Below are 18,982 nucleotides of genomic sequence, written 5' to 3'. Positions count from 1 at the left end.
TGAGTGTAATGGATCCTCTCATAAACAATATCTAGGCTTGTGCATTGCTTGATAAGACTAGTGGCAGGAGAATTAATATGATGCACTACTTTGGCAAATGTTGGAACAGTATTTTGATCACAACACTGCAGTAAAAACGACACTCCACATTGCAATCTTACCGTACTGCTGCAGAATTTATCCAACCTCCACAAGCAGTGATTAGTTCTATTGGGAGGAAATTAACAATGTGAGATTTAGTTTCTTCTGGCGTATACAGTGTTCAAATAGCTTAAGAGAATGCAGCTGGATGGCATCGTTGACAACTGCAGATACTTCAACAGGAACATACCTTGCCATTTTCAACGCAAAACTGCAGAAAGTAAGCACTGTGTTGACACCCACTTACTTTTTATTCAATGACCAGTACTGTGAGCAGACAGATGGAGTTGTAATGGGAAGCCCATTGTCACCCATCATTACCAATTTGTATATGGAAGATTTCGAGGAACACACCTTGGAGTCTGCAGCTCAAACTAGCATGTTTTTTCAGATACGTAGATGATAGTTCTGTTATTTGGCTTCATGGCAGTGAGAACTTGAATGACTTTCTAGAACACCCGAATTCGAACCAGGGAGGAGGCAGGAAATGGGAGAGGGAGAGGGAGGGGGAGGGACAGCATTGTTATTGAACTTCGCTATTTGAGCAGGTGTAGGTGGAAAACCATTTACCATATGGGTACCCAACTTTACAGTGTTCAGACTGTGTGCTGCAGAATTTGCATTGTCAATAGTGGTAGTATCATGACTTGCCATTAGTAGGAATACTAGTACAGAGACAAAGTGCTGAAACGTAAGTATCAATGTGCATTACAGCTGCAGACAGTCAATAAGGGTCTGGGCATGTGAGCAGAGCTTTACTCATAGAACTTTTTTTTATCAAAACAGCAGCACTAGTGTTGCTGCTCTTCACAAGTCTCATGCATTAAAGAAATATGAAGAGGTCCTCTTTCTACACCAGTGTTGAAGAATATGATTCAGAAGTCAGAACTAACCGACAATTTGGGAATTACTCCTGAAAAAGGCCGGTGGCCAGTTGTGTCACATGTTGTTGAAGAATGTACTGTTGCCATGGCTGAGAAAGCTGGACACAGTAACGATCTTCAAGCTGTGCCACAACTGCTGAACATTCCATTGTCCTCTGTTCAAAAAGTGCTGCAAACAATTGAGATGGTATCCAGGCTATCATGGATGCAGGTGGTCATAACATTGAGCAATATTTGTAACTTGGAATGTAAACATGGCAATTTATGTGTTGAAATTTCTCCCTACTCACTCTATATGTGACTTATTAAAATTTATGCTCTGTATTTTATGCATGCCCAAGCCATAGAATAGATTTCTGTTAACTATTTTGTGTCTGTCTAAATTTTTCATGTGCAAAATCCAGATCTATCTTAACTTTCTGAGAATCTTTCTTAAATACCACCTAATGTCCTCCCATTGTGTTTAACAGTGCAATAATTCTTCATCTGAGAGTATTATATAACAATTCCCACCTAACTGATTACCTCATGAGGCTATGCCTAGAAAGTGATTTCATTACATTTCAAGTGTAACCTTCATATGCTCCTTGCAAGACTCATGAGAATTAGTCTGAACTGAAATTTAGTCTCCTCCTTAACCTCAGCTTCTTAGTGTGTCATTGCATAGGATAGCTTTTGAATTGGAATACAACTTATTGATGCAGATTAAATACTGAATAAGACGTAGATACTGTACTCAAAGAATGAAGAAACAAGCTAATTTTATACAGTGTTATCATGGAAATGTGACTCTACCAAGAACCATGCACAGACTGCACAGTTCAGTGTCAAATTTTTGAGTAGTTGGAGCTAGGTTCATTTGGCAAAACTTGAAAATTTTCATGAGGGTGATAGGCACTTGATTTTCTTATTGTATTTATGAAATATTCAAAATAATACCCAAGTTCTAGCTCAAATTAGATTACACCTCCTGAATATTGTACCCTTATAGTGTGTAACTACTACACGGCTACATGATAAGAAAGTGCAGACTGATTCTGGGATTACTGTCCAAATGGTGTAGCATGTAATACCCCGAGATGATTTGCACACCATAGTATGAGATGCAACAGAGGTGCACAGAGGTGAAGAAACAATGTTTATCAGGTCTGTTTAAAGTTTTGTGGGTTTTTTAAATTTCTTCAGTTTTGAAGACATGGTTTATAGTCTTTGTATTCTCTTTGGTTTTCTTATGTAAGTGCTGAGAAACATTACAGACTCAATTATATGCTTCCTTTGTCAATTAATTAATTAATTCTTAAATCATTGCATGGAGGACATAAAGTAGGGATTTTTTTCTGTTGGCTATATAGAGGATTGAATACCTGCATTAAAAGATTGAAGTAAGAACATGTTTTAGTCCTATTTTGTGTTTTCCTTAACAGATTGTTTTGGTCTCATTTCATCTATGAAAGTAGCAGTTTTATGAATTCATCTACAAGGTATATAATAACTGTCCCCAAAATAATGTATATCATTCACATGCCATTGTTCAGAGTCTTGCTGGGCATATACAAGAAAAGATAGAGCCACTGGTGGTGCCAGCTATTCTTGAACATGAAGAAATAAGTGGCTTGACAAGCCAGATACCTAGTGGAAAGAGAGGAAGAGCTGTGTTGTCATCATGGGATTCTGAGCCATTTTTGGGTGTACAGAAGTCATTGGATGCACTCTTGCAGGAACTAAATTATATCTATAAAATTATGGGGAACCATGGTGTTGACCCAGAACTTACTGTCCAGATATTTCGGCAGGTGAGATGACCAATTTTCTAACAGTAAGTTGCATGATCCTAGACTATAAGGGAACTGCTGTATTTTTTAAATACTGAAGTCTCTAGTAGATTGCAAACCAGAAATAAAAGAAAATACCCATGACAATGTTACCATTTTAAGTGAAGTTGTGTGTTTTAATTTTGCAGGTATTCTACTTCATCTGTGCCATTTCAGTGAATAACCTACTGCTCCGAAAGGATTTGTGTCATTAGAGTAAAGGAATGCAGATAAGATATAATCTATCACATCTTGAACAGTGGTGTCGTGACATGAGACTACAGGTACATGTAGTGTTATCAGTAGTCTATTTTTTTTTCCTCCTCCCTGCAAAGAACAACATTAATGAAACGTGGAGTATTCATAGGCTTTGGCTTATGGAATCACTTTTGTATTGTCAAATCAACAACAATAAGGATTTAGGGAAAGCAATGCAGTCCCTTTAATCTCATTATGTTGTGGGAAAAATAATGTTGTTTTAGACTATTATGTAACTAAAAATTAAATTTGGTCTGATTAGGTCACTTACTTGGGGTATTATACAGTGTTTTGCCTTGGGACACCCTCTTTTCCTGTTACTCAACAATGACTTGTCATCAAGTGTAGCAGATGACTCCAAAGTAACTTGCAGATAACATAAGGAATAGACTGTCATCTGGAACCGCATAATGTAGCCCCACAAATAACATATCAGAGGGAAATCTGTTGATGTGTCACATATAAGAGTGTAACTCTGTTACAATAAAAATGTACTATAAGTAATTTCTATTGAATAATTCCTTTTGGATTGGTGTTATTACAGCCATCAATAATGTCCTAATCATGTAGTGTGGTACGTCAGACTTCTAGGACTGAAAACAAGTGTGGCAACTCTTGTGGAAGGCATGTACATTTCATCTGCAAATGGTGAATGTAGATAACATGCTTTACAATAATAATACCAGTATCTACAGTCAGCACCTGTGGTATGCTTTGACTACTTTACTTTGAATTGTATATACTTCCTTGATGTCATATGGGATAATATTGTGAGGTATCTCAGTACAGGTGCATAGGATACCTTCTACTCTAAAAACATGACAGATACACTTACATTAAACTAACTTCATGACTGATGTTTCATTGTATGGAGCAGTAGATCTGTATTGAAATAATTTACAGAAGAACCTCCCATCTCCATAGTGAACTGGATTTTATTGTACAAGGTGTACAACTTTGCTTCCGCCATTTTTCCCCAACATTTGAGGCTTTAATGAAACAAATGGATACACTTGTTTCATTCAAAGTATTTTCCATTGCTGGCCACTACTTTCTCCCATCTTTCAGGCAGTGTATGAATCCTGCATCAAAAAAATTGTTCATCTTTTGAAGCAATCCATGAATTGATCCAGTTTGTGGCTTCTTCATGAGATCATAAGTGTTGGTCAGCCAGGCCACGTGCCATTGATCTAAACAGGTGATAGTCAGAGGGAGCAATGTCTGGAGAGTACAGCAGGTGGGATAGGACTTCCCATTTTAATGTTTCCACGAATGTTTTGACCTCTCTTGCAACGTGGGGTTGAGCATTGTTGTGCTGCAAAATCATTTTATTGTGCATCTCACTGTATTGCGGCCGTTTGTCTTCTAATGCTCCGCTCAAATGCACCTAATTGCATTTGATAGCAAGCATCTGTGATTGTTTCACTTGGTTTTAACACCTCATAGTACACAATGCCAAGCTGGTCCCACCAAATGCAAAGCATTATCTTGGAGCCATGAATATTCAGTTTGGCCATCAATGTTCAAGCATGGCCAGGATATCCCCATGATTTTTTGCATTTAGGGTTATCTTAATGAACCCATTTTTCGTCCCTGGTCACAATATGATGCAGAAATCCCTTCTGTTTTTGCCTTTAAGGCAACTGTTCACAAACCCACAAACACCATTAAACGTCTCTTGGTTTCAGCTCACATGGGACCCAACTTCCTTCTTTCTGAATCATGCCCATAGCCTTGAGAAGTTTTTAAATTGCTAGATGTGTCACTCCCACTAATTGTGCCAATTCTTCTTGAGTTTGACACGAGTCTTTACTCAGCAATGTCTCCAATTCTGCATCTTCAAAAACACTCTCTCTTCCACCACTATGCCAGTCAATGACATTAAAATCACTGTTCTTGATGCATTGAAACCGCTCAAGACACATTCTTTCACTAATAGCATCCTTACCATTCATACTTGAGAGCATTCAATGAGAGTCAACCACTGTTTTCTTCATATTGAAACAAAACAGTAACACCTCCCACAAATCATGAGAATTAGGCTCATAAAATGACATTTTCAATCAAGTACAACTTCATGATGCAGACAAAAATTGACTAATGTTTGACTGAGGTTATGTTGACTGAGGTCCAAGCTAACTGCCTGATGTCTGCGATCTGTTTGTTTCGACTGCTACTTACTATTGTCGCCACCTATTGGCAAACAGTGTAAGCAAAGTTGTACACCTTGTATTGTGACTTTAAATGTTGTAGGAATGCATTTATCTAGTGATACCATTCCATAAACACTTCACATTGCCAACATACCTGATCCAGTATTTAATTTTTCAGCTCATTGTTGCTTTCACAGGAAGAGCACTTGTTCAATTTGTTTGTAAAACACCATGTAGTTAGGACTAATAAAAGAAATCCATAGCTATGTCATTAGATGGTCTGTAGTAAGTGTTCTCAAACAGAAAATAATTCTGTTTTGCATATGTTTCACTGGTAATTGTTGATGTGTAGCACTATGGAATTCAGCTTAGGTATGTGTAAAAGGTATCTCGAATTGTTTTTACACTCATCAGTGGGAGTATTTGTATACAAGCTAGTGATGTTAAATGAAACTACCCTACCTGACAAAGAAAGTGAACCTGCAAGAAGGGGAAAAAAATAAACTTCACAGTTTGAGAAGTTGCGTGATGTTACAGCAGTGGTTACAAAACTGAATCAAATTTACAAAGAGCTTAATAGTAGGAGTCCACTTATCAGTATGATGTTGCACCCCTCTGAGATGGACGTATGCACTTCTTTGGTTGGAAAAGGTGTCATAAGGAGTTTGTGACCTCTCCTGAGACAAGTTGGCCCACAACTGTTGTAACTAGTCCTTCATATGCTGCATGCCAGCATGGGATGTTAGTTGAGATCCAAGCTGATTCCACACATATTCCATCAGGGGCAGTTCTGGGGATTTTGTTGGCCACTGGCAAACCTCAACATCATGCAGACAGTTCATAGATACACATCATGTGTGAATGACCATTATCCTGTTGAAAAATGGTACCATAATCTTCTTACATGAGAGGTAACACACAGAATTCCTGTGATGTACCATTGTCTTTCAGAGTTTTCTGTGTCAGTATAACCTGTTACCTGGAGTTACACCCAATGGCTTTACACTCCGTAATGCCAGGAGTAACACCTTGTGCCACTACAAAACCATGAAAGAATGAGACCTCTCCCAGACTGGCATTGTACTCACCAATGATGGTTATCCAGGGTAGTACAAACTTCAGTTCATCAACAAAGACAATGTGACATCATTAATTAGCAATTTATTCTTCCTGGCCGTACCATGCCTCCAAAAAAAAAAAAGTCTCTATTGTGGTTTTAATGACAACCTCATGGGATGGTAATTCTCTGGAGAAACTGCTGCCGGTTTCTGACCAATGGTATGGAATGACACAGAATGTAGCAAGAGTTCATTATTTGTTCTCGGAAGGCAGATGTAAGTCAGAAGGGGTTACAGTGTTGTTAGTGCAAACTATGACAGTCCCTCTATGCGGTGGTTAGGTGCAGTTCACCGAAACATTAACAATAAGTATATGAGCCCTCACACTCCCATACAGTCAAACATAGTCACTGTCACATACAAATGCCATCAGATCTGGATATTGCACAATCTGATGAGGCAGCCAATTGAAGACCCACAATGAGGCCCCTTTCAAACTCTGTCAGGTGCTGATAACACTGTCTAAAAAGAGTATGTGGCACCTCCATGTTCTTCACAGTGATCATTCAACATCTTACACTGTCCATGCTCCTTATATATCCTACCAGGCTTGGTAACAACAATTAACTCAAACAACAGTAATGGACTACCTGCAACTCTAATCATTACTTACTTAACAATCGTGCATATGTATATGAAAGTAAATTGATATCTGACCATGGCTATTAAGTGACTTTTTTGTCAGGCAGTGTAGTTAAAGCCAATATTGTTTGAATTTTAGCTACAAGAGCTGAGGAATTTCTGATGCCAAATATTAGATTAAGTTTTGTTTTCTTGTTGTGATGTAATCTAGTTTCTTCCATAGTAATCAACAAGAAGCAGAGAAACTGGACACTACTGGCTGTCATACGTATGTAACATAGGTAAACCAAAACATCTAGGAGCCATTGGAGTCATATTTACAAGTGTCCAGCTGCTGGTTTCTGAACCGAAATTTTCACATGATTTTATAGTGTTTTGTTCCTCTTGGTTGTTAGAAGCTGCAGTTGGATCTTCATACAGATTGTGAAATTTAGAATTATTTAATCATTTTTATTTTTTGACTTTGTTAGTGATAACATCGCTAGACACAAGTTTCCTCTTGAACTTGATAATTGTATTAATTTTACCACACAAAATAGCATCACTATTGGCAGCAGCACTTTCTAATTGTGATCTGGCAAATGTTTCATAGAAGGATCTCCCATTAACACAATTAAAGGTCTACTTATCACTTACAGAAAAACAGCTACTTCTACTGTGACCTGTGCAGGATGGTACCATCCAGTCACAAGTAAGCAGCTTTCAGTTCCTTTGGTGTGTCACCTCTCACTGGTTCCATTACCCAAATCTGATTTTCAAACAATATCCATAACTTAATCATTATTTTAAATTAAAGACACAATGAAATATTAAGAGCAGATCAGTGTGTACAAAATCAACTGCAAACATATTGGAAAAGTATAAGTGGTCAGTCAAGCAGATCTGTGGCAGTTAGGTTGTCAGAACACCAGAGAAGATGGACACTATGGAAGATGGGTTCAACCTTGCACAACATCTCTTAAAAGAAAATAATGCATTAAGATGTGTGCTGCAACATTTTACATGACTTTAAGAAAAAAGGTAAATGGATAGTTTAAATCAATAAACGTATGATATAGAATACCACCTTAGTTTTGAATGACAAAACAGTTTTCATTCTCATTTCAAATTAAGGTTCATTTATGCAGATGTTAGATTAGAACATTAAAATCAATTTCATCAATCTTTTTTGTCAAATATAACAGTTACCATACAATGACACTCTGTCTCATCATTTTATATATCTTCATATGTGTTTCAATAATATTGTGTAGATGCCATATCATTCTATCTACAGTTGTGATGATTGGCTGTTACCTGTCTGTTGTGCTGCCACAAAGAACAAAGTTAGTTTATCCACATACAAGTAAACAGCAAACACACAAATGGTACAATAAACAGTAGAACATAATCTGAGGATGAGCACCTGCTGTGCTGTCCTTATATGGAGGAGATCTCCAGCAGATGCACCATGTGCCATACCATATGCCCAAATTACGGGCAGCCTCTGGTGGCCATCTCGCACAGATGCCATTGGTAGAGCATGAGTGTAGTGCACTGGTAACCTGGTAACATGGATCATATCCATATGTACAGGATTATAGCACCCCTCCCCCTTACCAAAAGGGCTTTCATCTGATGACGGAATTGGGGCAAATGATGACACAACCATGACCTATGTGGTGGGCATCGGAGATGCTGGTGGATGTGGGAGGAGATTCTGGCCTGGAACTGATGAGTAAAGGTGGAAGTGACATGGCCCCTGACATGTGCAGTGGCCACCTCTTGCAAAGTGCCATAAGTGAGGGCCGGTGAGAATGGTGTTGGTAGCATCTAGACATCTGGGTCCTCAGAGTGGCAGAACTGCACCAATGCTGAAGTCACTAACCACCTAGGCCAGGAAGAGAGCTTTACCACCTGATGGGTTGCACACTGACAGCAGGCCGTGACAAGACGCACAATGTCTTCGTCAATGCCAGGCCAGAAGATGTGTCGATGGGTCAGTGACTTGGTATAAAAGAGCCCTCCACTTTCCCAGCTGTAGGAACTGAAGCACACCATACTCTACAGCCACTGAAATCACAACCCTGGATGACAGCCCATCATTTGCTAAGAGAAAACCACCATTACACACTGGAAGGTGGTGACAAAGGACAGAATAGCTACATAAAAAATCAGAAGTCCTGCCCAAAGACCTGTCTGGCCAACCAAGTTGAACAACTTGGTGCAAAGTCAGGTTGACAGCAACAGCAGCTGCAATCCAGAAGCCTGCAATAGGAAACCCTTCCACTATACATTATGCCTCAACATCTAAATGAAAACAAAGGCACTCTTCCTGATCAAAAGTAGGGTATGGCCCTGTCAGAATCAGGGACAGTGCATTGACATTGACATGCTGTGCAGTAGGCCAAAAATGTATTTCATAGTTGTAGTGAGACAGAAACAAGGCCCCACACTGGAGGCAATCTGCTGCTTTGTCAAAGTACAAAGCAGAAGGACTAAACAACAGAACCATGGGCTTGTGGTAAGTAATGAGGTGGAACTTAGATCCATACAAGAATACATCAAACTTTTTGAGGGTATAGATGATAGCAATGCCTCCTCCTCAACTAGGCAGTAGTGCTGCTGAGTGGAATTGAGCATTTTTGACATGTCAACTATCAGACATTAAGAACCATCCTCACGACCATCAGGCCATACTTAGAGGAGCCTGTAGCCAAGACCATTTGGTGGCCAGGATGCCAGGAGAAGAATGCAGCATACATTTCAGAAGCATTAATGCATGCTGCCAGGCCGATGTTCAGTGAAAAGAAATGTCCTTGTGGTGAAATTTGTGGAGGGGATGGTCCGCTGTGGGCACAGCCAGAATGAATTTATGGTAGTAAGCAATTTTCCCTAAAAGCAGTTGGGTGTTCTTTGACATTGGAAGGGTGAGGCAAAGAGCTGTGACAGCAACATGATGACATGAAGGCTTTACAACAGGGCCAGCCACATTGTGCCAAATTTCACGCATGCAACGGGTGTGGACTGCGGGCAGGACAAGGCCCAGCCTGTCACTTGGCTTTGCTCAGTCCTCCTTGGACATACAGGGAATGTTGTGACATTTCATTTACTAGTGTGGTGCAGCATTTTTCAGTTCTGAGTTTGGCAGAATTGCACTGTCAGTGCTGTTTAACCTTTGCTGTTTGTTGATGGTATGGAAGGATGTTCAAAGGTCCACTGGTTGTTTTACAAAAAGAGGCAGTCTAGCAATCCATCACTGCAATCCTTTAAAGTGAATAGGAATGACAGAAGAGAGGGATGAGAATTCTCTGTTCGCATAAGTGACAGGTACTGTATATTTGCTATGAAATGAAATTACAATACTATGCAACAAGAATTTGAAGGTTTAGTTGACAATGAAAGAGCAAAAAACTGTGATGATACAGATGGGATTCATTGTTCTGTAAGTCAAATAGCATTTGCAGGCCAGGAGTGCCTAAAGAAATTGCTGGTATGACCAGTAAAATTTCTGAAGTCACACACATTATTCCATTGTCAGTTGCAATAGATTTCAATAGAACCGAACAAAGGGTGCAAATGGCTCTGAGCACTATGGGACTTAACATCTTAGGTCATCAGTCCCCTAGAACGTAGAACTACTTAAACCTAACTAACCTAAGGACATCACACACATCCATGCCTGAGGCAGGATTTGAACCTGCGACCGTAGCAGTCCCGCGGTTCCGAACTGCAGCGCCTAGAACCACACGGCCACCTCGGCCGGCCTGAACAAAGGGTGCAGAGATTTCATATATTACTGAAAGTACATTCATTAAGTCAAGGGGCATGCCTGGAATGATTTCTTGACTTAAAAGTCACTATTATTGAATTTATGAAGGAAAAAGGAGAGCAGGAATGAAAATTTGAACATCCACAATGGAGTACAGACTTTGCATTTGAAGTAGACTCGACTGCACACTATCCACACTTCTTTCTGATTTTATGTGGATGCATTTGAAAAGAAAATCATGTTGTAGAAGGGATACATTCTGGCAAAGACAGTCCAGTTCCATAAGCTGACTAGCATTGAAGAAAATACAAGGTTTGAGGAATCCATTGTGGCCTTGCAAGAATTACAAGGATAGTTTTATAAAGATTTTGAGGACACTGTCAATTGTACATCTATTTCTTAGACCCTTTGTTTCAGTTGAAAGTGCCCCTAATCTTATACAGATGCAATTGATTGAACTGCCTTGTAATTCTAGTTTTCATTACAAATCTTTCTGCATTAAAACTGACCAGAATGTCTATATTTCACCAGGTAGAGTTTCAAAGTCATCATAATGAGATTACAAAAGTGCTACAATGCTTCAATCATCATATTTGTGTGGAAAACATTTTTTTGACTATGAAACTAAATAAATCACAATTATGTGGCAACTTGAGTGCAAAACTGTGAAATTGTCTGCATCTGTCCATATACCAACAGTTGCTACCAGATAAAAATTATGTCTTCAATGAGCCAAAAATAATTAAATAATACCGAAAATTTGTTTTTTTGTTAGCTATGTTGTTGGTAAATGTGAAATATAAAACCACGTAGTATGCAGTGTGCTTGCACTGCCATTTAAATGAGGTGTGTTCCGTTTTCCCCTCTTATCCCACCTTGCACTGAGACAGTGTATCATGGCAATAGGGGAAACATGAAGGGAGGCTGAGCACTTTGGCCCTCGTGTCTGGGCATGGCCTGGGAGCTGAAATCTTGATCAACCCTGCTTTATGTTATCCTGAGAGAACTCAAACCCCAAATACACAATTGATGGGTGCAGTATGTAAGGCCGTGACCAAGTAGCATAAGTTGCATAAATGCTCTTCCTTGGATGCACCCATCATGACAATATCATCAGGATAGTTGATGCATGCCAGAACAGACATCATCAATTGTTCCAAAAATGCTGAAAAATCACAGGTGTGCCAGCCACACCAAATGGGAGGCACTGATTTTGGTATATCCCAAAGGGCATCCCAGTCACAAGGAGCCTTTTTGGATCCTCATCCAATGCAACCTGTAAATAGGTTACAGATAATTCAGTTTTAGCAAATAACTAGCCTCCTATAAGTCTGACCAACAACTCATCCTGATGGGGCAAAGGGTGAGTGTCAATAATAGTGTGAGTGTTATCGGAAACTTTATAGTCACTGCAGAGGCGCTATTCACCATTTGATTTTTTAGCAGACAGTTAGGGTAGGCCACATATTTGTTGTAATAGGCTGTAAGACCCCAAAATCATCAGCCTATACAATTCTGATTTCATTTGTTTGTTCGAAGCTACAGGAATAGGGCACACATGTAAAAATGTGGCTGCACAGTAGGTTTCAAGGTAATGTGGGCTGCAAAATTAGTGGCACAACCTAAAACATAAAAAAATGTGAACTCAGAATCTGCGAATCTGACTGCTGCTAAAGGGACCTCATCAGAAGCAAGGTGCACTGCACCTGCAATAAAAAACCAGAAACATGGAAAGCATCCAGACTAAATAAATTGTTGGCACCAGCATCATCCACTACCAGAAGAGTTAAGGAATGAACCACAGATTTATACACAGTGCAAGCTGTAAATTGCCCCAAAGCTGGAATACGTTGTTCAGTTGTAACTCGCCAGATGTTAAGTACACAGACACAATGCCAAACATACCAAATTAACATAGGTTCACAAGTTTAGCAATGTCAGAGCTGCGTATGTGTGTCCACTTGTTGCCTGAACTCTTTGTCTATTACTCACACTTCAATAAACAGTTTGTTAAAAGTCATAAGCATTGGAGACACACAATTAACACCTGCAGAAGAGGGCTTGGAATGATGCATGCAAAATATTATATACAGTGCACGCAGCGTCTGCACCCTCATCGACAGTGACAAATGACAACCAACCACCTCACCCATCTTTCCCACACTGTTTCATGTAGCATGTCAAGGCTATGTGCCCTAGGCACTGGGCAACTTGCCATCTACATCTACATGGTTACTATGCAATTCACACTTAAGTGCCTGGCAGAGGGTTCATCGAACCATTTTCATACTACTTTTCTACCATTCCACTCTCAAAGGGTGCATCAGAAACAAGAACACCTAAATCTTTCCATTCGAGCTCTTATTTTATTATGATGATCATTCCTCTCTACATAGGTGGTTGTCAACAAAATATTTTCGCATTCGTAAGAGAAAGTTGGTGATTGAACTTTCATAAATAGATCTTGCCATAAAGAAAACTGCCTTTGTTTCAGTGACTGCCACCCCAACTCACGTATCATGTCAGGTGACACTCTCACCCCTATTATGCAATAACACGAAACAAGCTGCCCTTTCCTGCACTTTTTCTATGTCCTCCGTCAATGCCACGTGGTAAGGATCCCACACTGCACAGCAATATTCCAGCAGAGGATGAACAAGTGTAATGTAGGCTGTCTCTTTAGTTGGTTTGTCGTATCTTCTAAGTATTCTGCCAACAAAGCGCAGTCTTTGTTTCGCCTTCCCCAAAAATATTATCTATGTGGTCTTTCCAATTTAAGTTACTCATACTTGTAATTCCTAGGTATTTAGTTGAATTGACAGGCTTTAGATTTGTGCGATTTATCATATACCCAAAGTTTATTGGATTTCTTTTAGTACCCATGTGGATGACCTCACAATTTTCTTTGTTTGGTGCCAATTGCCACTTTTTCCACCATACAGAAATTCTCTCTAGATCATTTTGTAATTGGAATTGATCGTCTGATGATTTTAATAGACAGTAAATTACAGCATCATCTGCAAACAGTCTAAGGGGGCTGCTCAGATTATCACCTAGATAATTTATGTACATCAGGGACAGCAGAGGGCCTATGACACTACCTTGTGGAACACCAGATATAACGTCTGTTCTACTTGATGATTTACTGTCCATCACTACGAACTGTGACCTCTTTGAGAGTAAATCGTGAATCCAGTCACACCACTGAGACAATACTCCATATGCACGCAATTTGATTAATAGTCACTTGTGAGGAACACTATCAAAAGCCTTGTGGAAATCTAGGAATATGGAATCGATCTGAGATACCTTGTCAACAGCCCTCATTACTTCATGGGAATAAAGAGCTAGCTGCATTGCACAAGAAAAATATTTTCTGAATCCGTGTTGGTTATGTATCAATAAGTCATTTTCTTAAAGGTGATTCATAATGTTAGAGTACAGTACATGCTCCAAAATCCTACTGCAAATTGAGGTCAATGATATGGGTCTGTAGTTCAGTGGGTTACTCCTATTTCCTTTCTTGAATATTGGTGTGACCTGTGCTTATTTCCAGTCTTTAGGAACAGACCTTTCGTCAAGTGAGTGGTTGTATACAATTGCTAAGAAAAGCGCATACTCTGAAAGGAATCTGATTGGTATACTCCACCCTCCCCTCCTTCTTCCCCCAAGAACTAACTGATGTCAAACAACCAGGAACAGAAGTTGCTGTGGTGACATCATACTAAGCCTCAGTCTAATCACCAACAGCATGAGATGCCTCAAAAGATTGACTAATATTCAACACTTCAGCCAAAAATAGATTATCAGACTGTAGTCTGTGTTGATGCCCCTCCTTTCTGGAGCCAATCGAATGGTGGCAACACAGACCATAGACTCAGCATGTGAATCCTGACAAGCATCAGTAACAAACTGATATTTGCAACTGAGGCCGTAGGACTGATGGGGCTATTTATGTCAACAATAGAACTCAGCATGTGCTGCAATTACATGCATGCACTTTTGGTGATAACTGGAGAAATTACACACTTACACGTTTCATCAAATGAAAGTGATGATGGTTCCTGGAGTGGGACAAGATGGAACAACAAATAGTAAATTTGAGGGAAAATCCAAGAAGTGAACAAAGCCTTAAGCATGATTGCACTGGTGACACCAAAAACAAAGTGGTGTTACCTAAGCCACTTCTCATAAGCCAATTGTCTTCAGACCCAACACCATAATGGGGAAAGGGTAGTGGTTATGCTGACAACATAGAAGCCTATCTACACAGTCAGTGTGGCTGACAAATTTGTGGTAGCAACTGAAAGGGCCTCCTTTTCCTAAAGGAGAGATTTCAGCACTGCTTGCATGGACATGAGAACTGACAGAAAAACCAAATACACTGAGCATGATGAAGTGAACATCACACTCAACACCAATTGTGTCATAATGTTAGACATAAACAATAGTGTGGCCCAAAGAACAATGTTTGTTTATTCATGTACAATAAACAGCAAACATAGAAATGGGGAGAATTTTGGGAGAACAGAAGAGGCTCTCTCCTGGAACTGCAGAGTATGCAGTAGGAACATTTTGATTGGGGAACAGGAAAGGAAAATCTATGCCCTTCAGACACAGTCAGAGGGAGCAAGGAAGGAATTCATAAGGATCAAGGGAAATAGGGGGATGAGGGTGGATGGGAAGTGGCAGCTGGTAGGAGGATAGGAAGAAAGAGAACATGATCTGACAGTTTTATCGTCAACAGCAAAAACAGGCATCTACCACTACCAGAGTTACATGGAGAAGTGCCTCAGGTAGAATGAGGAGCAGGAAATATGCAGCACACTTCAACCATGGCCAAGAAGCCTAGGAATGTACAAAGTGTTAGGAAGAAGAAAGTGCTGCTGCTAGGTAGTAGCCATGGTTGAGGTGTAGGTCCTCAGCTAAAGGAAAGTTTCGGGGCAGCGTACCAGGCCACCAGTATCTTCAATCCAAATGCAGGGCTAAGTCATTTGATAGAGGACCTAGGGTCTTTATGTAGGGACTTCACAGAAGAGGACCATGTAGTGATAGTGGGTGGGATGGGAAACAGTTTGGACAGGGATGGGGCATATGACATAGGTGGTGACATGGACAAGATAGCTTCCCTGACTCATGGCACCAACGTACACTTTGTTGAGCTGTTCCTGCTTCATGATCAACCACACCTTGATGGAGCTGTGAGGTGAATCAATGTGGGGTTAAGGATGGCTCTGAGGACAACCAACTTTGCTCATGTTTCTCTGCTGCCCATCGGGATTATCAACAGATGGGGTTTCACTAGGCATGGCCTGCACCTAAACAGGACTGGGAAGGGAAGATTGATACAGCTGATTCATGAAAGTATAGGGAGTGGATCTTGGGCAACACATGGTCAAATAACTGATGTCATAGGTAGGAAAAGTAGGTCTTTTTTAGGATAAATCCAGACACCAGGTTCCCCTCATAGAGATTATCTCGAGCAGTTTAAAAAATACTGAAACAATCACTCACAAGACATATTTTAACACTTCAAATTTCACACGTACCAGATGTCGCAAAGAAAAATAAACCATTGGAAAGAGTAACATGGGGCATTTCACAGACTTAACAATCCTCCATCAAAACATGCAATCAATAAAAATTAAAATACAACTATTAGAAGTTGAGCTCCAATCTTTGAACTGCACAGTAGTTTGTATTACTGAGCACTGGTGTAGAAACATAGAAATCGAATATGTAGTATTATCACTGTATGAAATGGCAACTACTTCAAGAGGTGGAGGATCATGCATTTATATTAGAAAAGGAATACAGTTCAAATGAAGACATGACCTCAGTACAGTAAGTGAAGACAAACACTTTGAAATATCAGCTACTGAATTAACAGGGCTTGATATCACCAAGAAATTAATCCTTTTGTGTGAGTATAGATCTCCCAGTAGTAGTGTGGACATTTTTTTCAATAAATTAACAGAAGTTCTAGAAGTAGTCTGAAGTGCAAAGGTCAACGTAATTCTGTGTGGGGACATTAACATAAACACTAATATCATAGATGAATCCAGCAGCACCTTCATAAACATCCTTCAAAGTTTTGGCATGTCCCTATTGGTCAATAGTGCAACAAGGGTTACTACAATGACTGCATCAGTAATTGACCATGTGGCCACAAATATGGACAGGGAAAAATGTGATTTAGCTGTAAAAGATCTCAAACTATCAGACAATCTCTGTCAAATAACAGTAATAAAATCAGGCATCAAATCATTCCCTAAACTCCAAGTCTACAAATGACATCTATCAGAAGGAAACCAATGTGAATATGAAATTCTCTAAATTCTCCACATTGTTTGAATTTAACTTTGAAAAGGCATTTCCAAAAGTAGACATGTCTGTATGAACATCTCACAAAAACAGATGGATAACAGCAGGTATTAGGAAGTCCTCCCAAACACTTAAACAACTCAGTTCCAACAAAAAGATTTGCAATGATCCAGAATTCTTAAATTTCTATCATAGATACAAAAAGATCCTACAGGAATGTGCTGATTTCTGCAGAAAAGTCATTTAATGATAAAATAATATATAATGCAGAGAATAAAAGCAAAACAGTCTTGGATGTTATAAAAAAAGGAAATGGAGAGAGGCAAACAAATGCAGAATAACATACTGCGAAGGGAGCGGGATAAGGTAATAAATGATCCACAACGCTTAGAAAACTATATAAATGAGCATTTTTCAAGTATTGCCAACAAGTTACAGCAAAAATTCCCCAAAACAAATATAACACCTGTAAATAATGTTGCACTAAATACAATGATGTTTTTTCCAACCACAGAGAATGAAGTTAATAAAACTGTTCAGTAACTAAAAAATAAATTGTCAGCAGGCTTAAATAAAGTACCAGTGTTTGTACTGAAACAATGCATAGGGATTATACAAGGCCCCTTAACAAATATAATAAATGAATCCTTCGCATCAGGGATATTTCCAGAGCAGTTAAAGCAGGCAAGAGTTGTACCTTTGCTTAAGGAATACAGTATAATGCAGAAGACACAGAAAATTACCAGCCCATTTCCCTGCTGTCAGCATTCTCAAAAATAATAGAAGCAATTATGAAAGACAGATTAATGAATTACCTGAATAAATACAATCTTTTAAGCGAATCACAGTTTGGTTTACAAAGTGGCAAAAATACGAAGTCAGCGATAGAAGAATTCACAAAAGTTGTACTTGATGCTCTTGATAAAGATGAGTATGTCACAGGCATATTTTTGGATCTTTCTAAGGCGTTTGATACAGTCAACCACAAGATTCTATTAAATAAATTAGAAGCATTAGGAATAAGAGGAGTAGCTAATGACTGGTTTCCATCATATGAAGCAGGTAGGGCACAAAGAATAGAGAACACATACTTCAAATAGAACTAAACATTTAGTAAAACTCTTATCAGAACCAAAATACACTAATATAGTGGTTCCACAAGGTAGCACATCAATGACTTTCCCACTTGTGTTACTCGTGGTGAAAAAATGGTCTTCGCTGATGACAGCAATATTATAGTCGTGGAGAAAACAAGTGAACTCCTTGCCAAGAAAGCAAATGAAACTCTCAAGGAAGTTTGTGATTGGTCAATAAGCAATAAAGTGACATTTAACATGAAGAAAACTAATGCCATGAATTTCAGTTTGAAGAGGAAAAATGACCATGTTAAATGTAGATTTTACCTCTATAGACTGTGTAATAAATGCAAAATTTTTAGGAATGACTATTGATTCTCAGTTGAAGTGGTGTGAACACACAAAGGTACTTGCAAACAGAATGTCATCAGCCCTTAGAATCCTATCATCAGTGTGTAACATGCAGTGTCATTTAGTTACATATTATTCATATGTACACTCAATGATTAGCTATGGTATTCTTTTTTGGGGAACAAATGCACAAAATATGAACACAATTTTCAAACTTGTAAAGTTCTGTTCATAATACTGTGGATTTTAACTGCTCCTTGTGAATTCATTTACCAGTCAATTGTACACATCAAAAATAACATTCATAATTACTGCACAAACAGCCCTGTCCATGGCCATGCAACAAGAGATAGACTCAACTTACATTTACCAAGAAAAGAAACATAAAACTCAAAACAGCACTTTCTACCAAGGAATAAAACTGTACAATAAATTACCAAAAGAGATTAAAGAAATTGCAGATATACACTTCTTTAAAAAGACAGCTAAAAGTGCCTGTTATACAATATATTTTATACATTGAAGGATTACTT

The 18,982-nt window shown here is 39.0% G+C and overlaps 1 protein-coding gene across 1 annotated transcript in view; it reads left to right on the top strand.

Annotated features, from left to right (window-relative positions):
• Positions 1-18,982, top strand: part of LOC124555898 (unconventional myosin-Vb-like) — a 68,079-nt gene that overhangs the window by 26,672 nt on the left and 22,425 nt on the right. The window contains exon 5 of the mRNA XM_047129957.1: positions 2,561-2,818. Coding sequence (XP_046985913.1) covers positions 2,561-2,818 — 258 coding nt within the window. The remainder of the gene's footprint in view (positions 1-2,560; positions 2,819-18,982) is intronic.

Source organism: Schistocerca americana, chromosome X (assembly GCF_021461395.2).
Source record: "Schistocerca americana isolate TAMUIC-IGC-003095 chromosome X, iqSchAmer2.1, whole genome shotgun sequence".
Taxonomy (NCBI): domain Eukaryota; kingdom Metazoa; phylum Arthropoda; class Insecta; order Orthoptera; family Acrididae; genus Schistocerca; species Schistocerca americana.
Note: the sequence above shows the minus strand (reverse complement) of the source record. Positions and strands in the feature narration are given on the sequence as shown.